The 10505-nt window shown below is 37.1% G+C and overlaps 1 protein-coding gene across 4 annotated transcripts; it reads right to left on the bottom strand.

Annotated features, from left to right (window-relative positions):
• Nucleotides 1–268: 268 nt before the first annotated feature.
• On the bottom strand, nt 269–10103 carry ELF5 (proline-rich family protein). 4 transcript variants are annotated; one of them, XM_089428545.1, is made up of 11 exons: nt 9762–10103; nt 3547–3640; nt 2981–3066; nt 2662–2711; nt 2446–2515; nt 2232–2313; nt 1732–2144; nt 1070–1606; nt 792–833; nt 513–615; nt 269–387 (listed from the first exon to the last, which is right to left on the bottom strand). In XM_089428545.1, exons 1-10 carry the CDS (start codon nt 9840–9842, stop codon nt 547–549), a joined length of 1524 nt encoding a protein of 507 aa, XP_089284671.1. In that variant the 5' UTR covers nt 9843–10103; the 3' UTR covers nt 269–387; nt 513–546. The 4 variants fall into 4 exon arrangements, 3 of the variants coding, with proteins under 3 accessions (XP_089284671.1, XP_089284670.1, XP_089284669.1); XR_016259776.1 differs by having other exon boundaries at nt 513–833; nt 9762–10102; XM_089428544.1 differs by having other exon boundaries at nt 269–615.
• Between the last annotated feature and the right edge of the window lie 402 nt (nt 10104–10505).

The raw sequence follows: 10505 nt of genomic DNA, 5'->3' as shown, positions 1-10505 counted from the left end.
GCAGAAAGAAATGTGCATGCCTTTATAAGCGTGCACAGTAGAATATAGAATTTACATTTATCTCCTGTGTCCTCGCTAGATTATCTACATACACAATTTCTTATCACTATTGTTATTAACCGGAAATATTTAATGTCACCATTTTGTTAACTAAGTAGTGATGCTCAGAAGGTTCGCACAGATCCACTCCTCTTTAATGAGTTAACAATGCCAGGATTACTTCTGAGTAAAACAAGAGCTGTGCAAAACATAGCACAGATAGAGATGGTCAAATCGAATAAAATTGCCCAATATATGAATTTGAATGCCTTAAAGCAAGTTCCAGTTGTTGCAATTCACATCACTACAGCTATCCGTCAGCGTAGCACAAGACAGATCCAAAGTGTCCTTCAATTGTATATCAGCCCATGGAAAACGATGAATGAATGAGTTTAGTGCAATGAAATTGAACGCTCAAGATCTAAGAAATAGATGCTGCAAATATTGTCAAGATGATAATTTTGAAGAGATACCAGATAAACCCATGAGATAATGGTACTGCATGTGTCAGCAACCTGTACATCCTTTTGTACTAACCAGTTCCACCATCATAAATTGGAACTGGAAAAGCACTCTCTACACACACCAAATCATTTATCTTCATCAAGTGCACCAAGAGCTTTCATGTCTTCCAAAAATGCCACATATGAATCATCAATGCTTTGTGGTTTAGCAACTGTCTGAACAGAATCTGCTTTTGTTTTAGATACAGGAGCTAAAGAACTAGAAGAAACTATTGACTTGGGTTTCACCTTTTGAGCAGATTCTCTCCTGAGAAGAACAGAAGCTGGGACCTGGTTGCAAAGACCAAACACAGCAGACAGATCAAAATGACTTATCTTATTTAGAAGTTCTATATGTGAGAAAACTATAGATTTACATTGAATATATCAATAAATTCTTAAAACTCTACAAAATACCAATGAGTGATTCATTTCATATATAACCATAAAAAAAATGAAGATCGCCACTTGTAAAAATATAAAACACAAACATAAATGACTCTTTGACCAAAAGAAATAGCAGTTACCATGGCAGTAAGCTCAGGCGTATGTTGAGCCAATGGTCTTTTCACAACAGTTGAAGCTGCTGACTTTATATAAGAAGGCTTTGACAGTCCAGACAACTTCCCAGGATCATCTGCTTCAGACACCCTTGGGCGAAAAGGTGGGGGAGGAGGAGCCGAAGGGCCAACTGGAGGTCTCATCATAGGTGGTGGCCCTGGAGGTGGGCCAAATGGAGGTCTTGCAACTGATGGAGGTCCAGGAGGAGCCATTCCAGGAGGCGGAACCCTTGGAGGTGGGGGAGGTGGTGGCCCAGGCAAAGGTGGTCTCATATCAGGAGGAGGTGGTGGCAACCTTGAAACACCAGGAGGTGGAACCTCAGTCTGCGAAGAAACTACTGATGGTGGTCTTGGAGGCGGAGGTGGAGGCTTCTTTTGTAAGGAATCTTTTGACTCTGTGTTACCTGCAGCTTCAGTCACAACTCCTTCAGCCTCGGCTTTTGCCAAGGTTGGTGGTTGTCCAGGAGGAGGAGGTGGTGGTGGTGGAAGACGACTATTCCCAGCCTGCAAGGAGAAAATAAATCATTACTTGCAAATAGAACCTTATTTGAAGATGGAAGAATTGAGTTAAACAAGAAAACTTCACAGATACACCCAATGTAAAGAAACAATCAATTGAGGCAACATACCCATTCTTGTTCCTTTGAATGCTGAACATCTATTCGATCCTTCAGAATCTGGGTGGGCTCTTTTTCGGTTCCTACAGTTCCAGGTGGAGGAGGCTGGGCAGATCTTGGTGGTGGAGGTGGGGGCTGTGCAATAACTGAATCTTTTGGGGGAGGACCAGGAGGAGGTGGTGGGGGTGGTGGGAGAGGCAGTGATGTACCAGAAGAACCAGGCTTGGGTGGAGCTGGTGGGGGTGGGGGTACAGGTAAGGCTATAGGAATTGCAGTCTCTTCACCCAAAGTGGCTTCAGTGGAGACAGGCAACGGTGGTAGTGGTGGTGGAGGAGGAACTGGCAAAGGTGCGGTTTCTGAGCCAGGTTCGGATTTTGATGTCGATGCACCAGCACCTGTTGCGCCTGACAATGGGATCCTAGGTCCTGTAAACAATAGATGAATAAATAAATGAAACTGAGAAAAACCATTGCTTTCAACTGGCACATCTTCAAAAATTAGTATGAATATACCTATTGATGATTTGTACATAGGTGGCTTTCCTGGAGGAGGTGCTCCACTGGGATTAAGGGTTGGATGATAATATACAGAATCCTGCAAGAAATGGGTGAACTGTCATTTGCTTTGAAAACAGGGGATAAATAGCTAATTTTACTCACTGCATGAGTACAATGCATGCTGAATAAGTTTTAGGAAACTATGTTCAAAACCTGGCTAATCAGTTACCTCAGCCTTAGGATGTTTCACTCTCTGCTCTTCTTCTGCTGTTGACCTTCGTCGCGGTGGACCCAGATGGCTGGATATGAGAAAGGAATCAGTTGTTGTATCATCAAGGGATGTCTATTCCCAACAAGCTATTTAATATTAAACACACTGAAGCACATGTCCATATCACACATTCAATATCAATTTTATTTTTCTCTTGCACAAACTAGTACTGACCTAAACATTATTGGTTCTTCACCTTTTTCACGCATTTTTTCCTCATATTCCTACAAAAACAAATTGCACTTCCAAGTCAGGACCCAGTGGTGTGGTAATCAAATGACAACGGTGCAAGTGAGTATTGAAAATGAATGATTCCTAATAAATAGGCGAAAATTTAATATAATAATAAAACAAAACAAAAAACAAGTTAGCAAGCACATAAAAAAAAATCATGCGCAAAATTAAAAATGACATTTCTCGCATCATCAAAACAAATTTACAAATATTTTAACTGGAATTAGAAATATTCTACAAATAAATAGAACTGCACTACCTTTCTCTTTTTTAGCACAAGGTTCAATGTGTCTTCAAGTTGGCGTTTTTTATGTTTTCTTGCTTTGTCCAATGCTCCATCTGCCTCTGCAAATTTCGGTAATATTAGTTTGTAACTATTTGCTTCCAATGTTTTTAAGTGCATACATTACCTAGCAAACAAAATGATCACAAAAATAAATCCTTTGTGGGTGCCTAACAATTGACGAAAGGCATTGAGAGTGATCATCTAAGTGAAAAGAGGCCACTAGAATTGATCGATTGGAAATAAAATGTCAGATCCATAACACTGTTTCTCTGGGGTTCCAACTGGTAGAAATTGGAACAAAAATTAGGGAACACAATGAAATCAAGAACAAATCTACACAACAAAGAGAACCCAAACAAGAAAATTTTGAAAAACAAAAGTGCAGAAACAAATCGAAGCATTGGTTGAAACAGAGATCAGAAGTGTCAAGTACACAAGGAAGAACATTTCTTTAATCCCAATTTGAACTTTAAAAATAGCTATAAATTCCGTAGACAACCTTTGAAATTTTGCCAATTTATTAGGTTGCAATGACGTACTCATCATTTCTAACTTGTCAATCTGCTCCTTGATGGTATTTGGATCTTTCTTCAGAATCCCAACCTCTCGTACTTTCTTCCTTTCCTTCTTATTCTGCATTGTAAACAACCAACATATCAGTAGACTGCTAGGCTTTGGCTCTGTAATAATTCTAATAAACAAGCCCACATTGTTTCTGAAGATCCCTATCAATACATAGAGCCACAAAACAAAACAAAATCAAACAGAGAAATACGTTCTCCGAAGGGGCACATTGCATTTTTCTCATGAAAGCAGGCTACCTCATGGCAACCTAACTTTTTCTCATGAAAGCAGCTACCTCATGGAAATTAGCTTAGCTTGGGGAAATTCCGAAATTTCCAGCCCATTAAGACATTTTTAATCCAACCAGCTGTAGCACAAAACATAGACCATGCCATAGAAAAGTTATCTGCCGCTATTTATCACAAGAAGTCAATAACTAATTATGCTATTATTAATATCCCTTTGTATTAAATAAATAATATAAGAGTTTATATTATCGACTGTTTTAATTTAAGCATGCAAAGCTTGCAGTCCTGATATGAGAGCTGGATGCTGGTAAGTCTAATAATTTGAAATTTTTAGAGGGTCTCTCCCACCTTAATTGAATCTAATATCTACATAGGCCCCAACGGTAAGCAATAGAAGGCTGCCTTGGAGGAGAGGTTATTGCTGTAGAATGAGCTTTATTATTCTGCATGTATATTCATACATTTCCCACTCTCATCCATACCCATGTGTCTTCGTCCACTTCTAAAAATACTTGCAGAAGGAAAAAATAGAGAAGGGGCCAAATTCTTCCAGTTAACTTTTTGGAGCAGAGTGTCTTAATGAAAAATTAGGCCATCTTTTAAAACCTGCTATATTGGGTTCAACTTTAGTACTAATCAATTCTAGAGTTACTTTTAAAATTGGTGACTTGTATTATTTAATGGAAACAGAGTTGACAATACGAACTTTATCACTTTCTTTAGTGCTCAAGGTATCAAATAAAATACCAATATAGTTAATGCAATCCAAGAACTGCAAAATACAAAGGCAGTTAGGTTCAATAATATACTGTGAAGCAGGCCATGTCAAACACTTGGACATTTGCCGAGAAACAGACATTAATGGGACACATGTCCTGTGCAAATTACATGCCCAACACTCAGACACCAGAAATATTCAAAAATCAAAAGAGTTTAAAAACTGCACACAGATGTCTTAATGTTTCCATAAATGTGTCCCGAATTACATGCCCAACACTCTAGACACCAAAAATATTCAAAAATCAAAACAGTTTAAAAACTGCACACAGGTGTCTTAATGTTTCCATAAATGTGTCCCAGCATGTGTTGTAGTTTTATTTTATTAGTGTTCAAAAAATTTACATCCTTATCTCTGTATTTCATTTGTCATTTTTATGTTCTTTTTAAATGGAAAACCATCTTTTTAAACAGTCCTATTCTCCGATTTTCATCACATTGATGGAGTTTGCAGCTGGTCCCCTTAAAGCTTTTTGCATGGATTGTAGTACACACTCTCTTTCTTTGCTTGGAGATGCTACTTCTCAATTGAGTTGGTGTTTTGGGTTGGAGTGGACTCACTTCTATTTGAAGGATTGTCATGGTTGATGGTCTTCTGATGCTTTTTGATGCTATTTTCATGCTATTTGGAACTTCTACTTGGGAGGCACACATATGGATACATTGATCTTGCTATTTGAGGGGGGCTTTACTTGGTCCATCACCCGAGGAGGAGCACACCCTACGATTATTTTATTTCTTTCTTGGAAAATGCACGTATGGAAGAGCGGATTTCATTATTTCATGGAGCCTTGCAGAGGATGGAGGCCAAATATTTACTTGTGATGGAGGTAGTTAGAAAATAGCATTTTATTATAAGAGAAAAGAGTCCCCCTCTATGAAAAGGAGTTCCCCCTATTTGTGTGTTGGGGAATTGGGATTAAACAAATATTCCCTTGGGTTAACCATCACATTGTACATTATGTTGGCAAAATTAATGGAAGATTGGAGGTATCTCCTCTAATTTATGTGAGGCATTTACGTTTGCATTACTCTTCATATGTCGTTAATTATTTTAGAAGATACTTGTAGCATGTTATGAAGGGCTTCTAATGGAGTATCTACCATTTGGACGATGTGATATTAGAATATAATCCCTCTTATGTTTATTTTTATCATGTTAAGCTGGGATCTAACAAATTAGGGTGTTGCTAGAGTAATATGGCACCACATTCATAGCAATGTTTAAGCATTAAGGGTAGCAATTTCTGCAATAATTTTCAGCAAGCTGAGGCTGATTTGTGCAATGTATAACAATCCTTGTTTGCCTTACATATTCATGCATTCACCCTCTTAGATCCATACTTCCTTGACTCCATTTTGCCCAAAATATGGTAGGCAATACTCTAGGGGGTTTCAATCAGCTTATTATTTTCAAACCATTCATCTTTTTACCATTTCTACAAATCTTGTTTTGTTAAGGCTTACTCTTCAAAGTTCAAACATCACCTAGAGCCTCCACTCCCTAGCCTTAACAATCCTACTTAGGGATAAACTACTAAAAGGAAGAGCTACTCAAGTGGCAATGGGCAGCCTTCCTAAGTTACACAAAGCTAACACCTTGGTGCTTGGGACTTTACACTTTGTGGGTGCTACATTTTGTTGTAAGAGACTCTAAAGCCAAAAAGAAACTCTACCCGCTCTCACATATTTAAGCAAGGAATAAGGTTTGATGGTATCTTGCCAGCAACAGACAATGGTCTGCCCGCAGACTACATCAACAATATTCAATATAGCCAATAGTGACATCCGACAAACCCATCTCTATCAAGAATTGACCTTAGGTCATTGTCACAACAACCACTTCAAGTTGCTACTAGTGCCATTTTCCACATCATGCGACGTTGGTGTCATATTAATGAAATGCAATGATCTCAAAGTTTGACCAATTGGATACTATGAATCAAACAAAAGAAATAATACCTGCTAAAAGTAATTTAGATTCTGATTTTGATTTACTTTTCATGTAAGAATTAAAAAACAATAGTTCATCACAAAGCCACCAAACTCAAATTCAACAAAAAACTTGAGAAGAAAAAAGACTTAAGAGTTTGAATAGGATTGGGAATAAATCAAGAAAAGCTCAGCAGGTATCAAAACATAAAGATATGAACATTTTGACGAAACATGGGTACATTGAGTACAAGTATCCAGTATGGCTAGAATCTTTGCCCAAACTTGCAGGAAAATGACAAGTTGGAAGTGAGAATTTAAAAATATAGAAATAGCTACAAACTAAAATATGAATAAATTTTAATAAATTCAAGTAAAACATAATTGATTAATTTCACAACTTAAACTATTTTAACCTCTTGAGCCTTTTGTAGTGTCATGAAATTAAATGCTTATAAATTTGCCCGCACCCCTAGGTCTATATTATACATAAATTGGGTTTGTCTGACCTGAAAGGCAGCCCTTTACTAACTATGCTTGACTATAATGGCATGCTATATTTTATAAATTTGACCTACAACTTCATTCCATTCCCATTGTATGAGTTGTTAAAGGCAATTTGCATAGATATAAATGTACAAAGCACCAATAATTTCAACAACCATGAGATTCAATCTTTTTCTAATTCCTTGTTCCAACTGCATCTTTGTTAATTCTCCACATGCACAGGATTGCTACCTTCACCATGATATTGTTAAACAGAGCTATGCTTAACAAATTGGTTGGAGAATAGAAGCTACTAGTACAATTTACACCTACTGTGTTGCTGGCAACAATACTGGCTTTCTTTGATATTACTGTTTGCAATGAACCACTCACTCCCATGTTGGATAAATTTGGCATGATAACCCTTTTGGTAGTTGTGTGTGATGGAGCTCTTCAGAACATCTTTAGCAAAAGTGCTAAATTTAATTTGTTTGATCCTTCCAAGGAAATGGTTGGTCCCCTAAAGAGAAAACTAAATCAAAGAAGGGAACAAGTGAAAAAAGCAATGCACTGTCGATGCTATTTTGCATTAGAGATTACAGACTATATATGACGATGATGTTACTTTGGATGCTTTTATGTAAGTATATCCTATTGCTACTTCATTTTTCATCTCTCAAGGGGGTTCCAATGAAGAGAACCACGAATTCATCTGTGCCTTGGAAAATGTATATAATTTGTTGCTGCCATTATTATGAAATGGTTTTACTTTGACAATGGAAAATGCTCTCAAGTATGCTTCTAATGATATGGAGTTTCTTGTGCAATCACACTTGAAAACTTTGGGTGCAAGAATTGTGAAGTTTGCATGGCAGTTGCTTTAGCATTGTTCAGGATAACTATCAGTTTTCAAACACGGATTTTTCCAGCACAAGTAGACGATCAAATTGTGAGGGTAGATATTATAATACAAGTAATTGGCGAGATAGTCGTAGGAAACTCTGGTGGTGTTAATGGGCCTATTAGCTGTGGATCATTTTTCTTAAATTTTGAATGAAGGTAAGACGGTAGACCTATGAACCCTTCAAGGATTGATGGATTCATATGTATAAGGAATAATATAACCATGTATCATTATTAGTAGGCTGCTTTAAGTCTAAAACTGAAAATGATGCAGATGAGAAAGTTGTTGCAGCTATTGTTCATGAATTGGGGCACAACATTAGAGAGGTGAATGTCTATTTAATTATGACTAGAAAATTGTAAAAGGGGTTACTTAGAGCAGTGACAGAAAAGCTTTAAAGCACATATGACTTCGACAGGACAGAAGTTTTGTAAGCTAATATCCATACTAAAGACTCGTAACTTCTCGCATAAACAAAATCCAATGGCATAGTTTCAAATACAAATGTTTGTGGTGGCAAAACAAAACACATAAAAGCTCCTCAACCATCAGAAGAGATAGGACAGTTGGAAAACATTTATTGCAGGAATGAGTGGCCTATTGAATGCCAACAATCTCCCTTGCTTTATGGAAGAAATGGGACAGCTGTCAGAGAACAAGAATTATTGGCAAACAAATAACAACAAATTCTCCTATTATCTAAAATAAGTGGAACACCTAATGCAAGTTCTAGAGCTTCTACAATCTCCTTTCTATTTTGAGAATTTACTTACACAAAGGGAAGATGAAACCAGCATGAAAAAGGGCCATTGTGTGTATTGAAGATCTGGGAGTGTACTAGAATACTCCTCATTTTGCAGACCTTCTCCCTCTCTCAGTTTATGTCCTGTATTGATTCATTTTGAAGTTTTCTGAGTACGACATTTATTTTTATATGTTTTGCAAGTGAGCATAGTACCTACTACTTCCTGTTTAGTGATAACGATTGTCTTGCTCTGAATTCAAGGTTATACAAGTAGCTGCTGCTGAACTATGGGGTTCATGTAAAGATTGTATGATGTTGGATTCATTTGAATATTGCCATAAGTTTTCTATCCTATCAGTAAAATTTAATGAATACCACTCTCACTAGCATGTCTGATATTTTAATGTATTCCTTGAGTGCCAATGACTGTCGTGTCATCTTTGTCAGTACTTAAGACATTTGTCATCTTTGAACTTCTTCTGTATCTTTCATCCTATCAACTTTATATTTCTGTAATATTAGATAATGGTTCGCACTGGAAAGCTCCTGTTCTCAAGATTGTTGTCACTATTTTGTACAGTTCAACATCAAATTACGCACAATCACTGAAATCTGGCAATTCAATTTGCATAAGAGAGTTGCTGCTGAACAACCTACGGAACAACAATATAAAAGAAAAGTGCTCCATTTGTTTGTTTTTCTAACCCCATTCACGGCAGAACACCACCAGACCTGTAAGCTATCTGGAATACATAGCAAACTTCCATACATATATCCCGGCTGAGCCATTCTCCAAGTCGAGGCTGGTATTTTGATCCGTTCTCAGATAGATTTTTAGAGTTGGAAACCTGCGCTCATTAACTTCCTGAATATAAATTACCCTAAAAACCCTCGATAAAAGCTCAAGAGACACATTAGAAGAAAAGCGCCCAAAAAAACGTGAAGATAATTGAAATAACCTAAACACGGATACCCTAATACTTTCCTGGCTCTCCCTCAACCTGAACTCCAGTTTGAATAACCATCAACCCGTGCATTCGATGTGATGATTTTGAAAAAAAAATGACAGATTAATGAGCGAAAGAACAAAATCGTTACCCGTTTCAATTCTTTCTTGCGAAGCTCCTTCCGATATGCATCGGTGGGGTTCATAACTTTGCCTCCCTTGGTTGTCTTCATCTTGCCCGACTCGCGGCTCGAACGCCTGACTCCTTGCTAGTTATCTGCTAGAAATGGAAATCGGGCTAACAGTGCCGAAAATCATTCAGAGAACAAATTGATCGTGAACACGGAAGGGGGGCTGAATGGCTGAATCGCAGACCGGCAGGCACAATAATGTTTTAGACTCGCAGGTATGTGTCCAGTTATATTGGTTAATATGAGAAATTGCGATGTCGTTATTTAGTATCATCGGCCCATGCGGGCAAATGACCAAAACTTATCGATATGAATAGTTTTATAGTTTTATGTAATGAACCCAATTAACATTGCAAACGTTGGTGGAGGAATGTTTTCTAGGCCTTCTCAATGTGAATTAAAAGTTTTTAAATAATTTTAAAATAAATTTCTGGTCATTGTAGAGAGTTTCAGATGTTATTTAAATTATTTTAAATTAAATTTTTAGCCGGTGTAGAGTTTGATATATATAAATAAATAAATAAATGGGGAAAGTGTTTGATTTTTTAAAGTTGATTTTTACATTTAAAAAACCAAAAATATTATTGATAAATTGAATAAATTTTAATGAATGTTATATTTTTTCGCTGAGGTCTAATCTTTGTAGTTAAGAGAAGAAATGTTATTAGGTGGTAGGTATGGTGGGGTCAAATTAGATCTCGAAGG

This window comes from Pinus tabuliformis, chromosome 4_2 (genome assembly GCF_031772625.1).
Source record: "Pinus tabuliformis cultivar Carrire ecotype Pingquan chromosome 4_2, CPIR1, whole genome shotgun sequence".
NCBI classification, from domain to species: Eukaryota; Viridiplantae; Streptophyta; class Pinopsida; order Pinales; family Pinaceae; genus Pinus; species Pinus tabuliformis.
This window is presented reverse-complemented; position numbering and strand designations above follow the sequence as displayed.

Bases quoted from the DNA above. Each gene is read 5' to 3' on its own strand.
- ELF5 (XM_089428543.1), bottom strand. From the start codon at position 9,842: ATGAAGACAACCAAGGGAGGCAAAGTTATGAACCCCACCGATGCATAT. The intron at 2,516-2,661 runs GTCAGTACTAGT...TCTCATATCCAG, and splicing joins GAAGAACCAATAATGTTTAG to CCATCTGGGTCCACCGCGAC. The intron at 2,145-2,231 runs GTATATTCATAC...TATTGTTTACAG, and splicing joins TATGTACAAATCATCAATAG to GACCTAGGATCCCATTGTCA.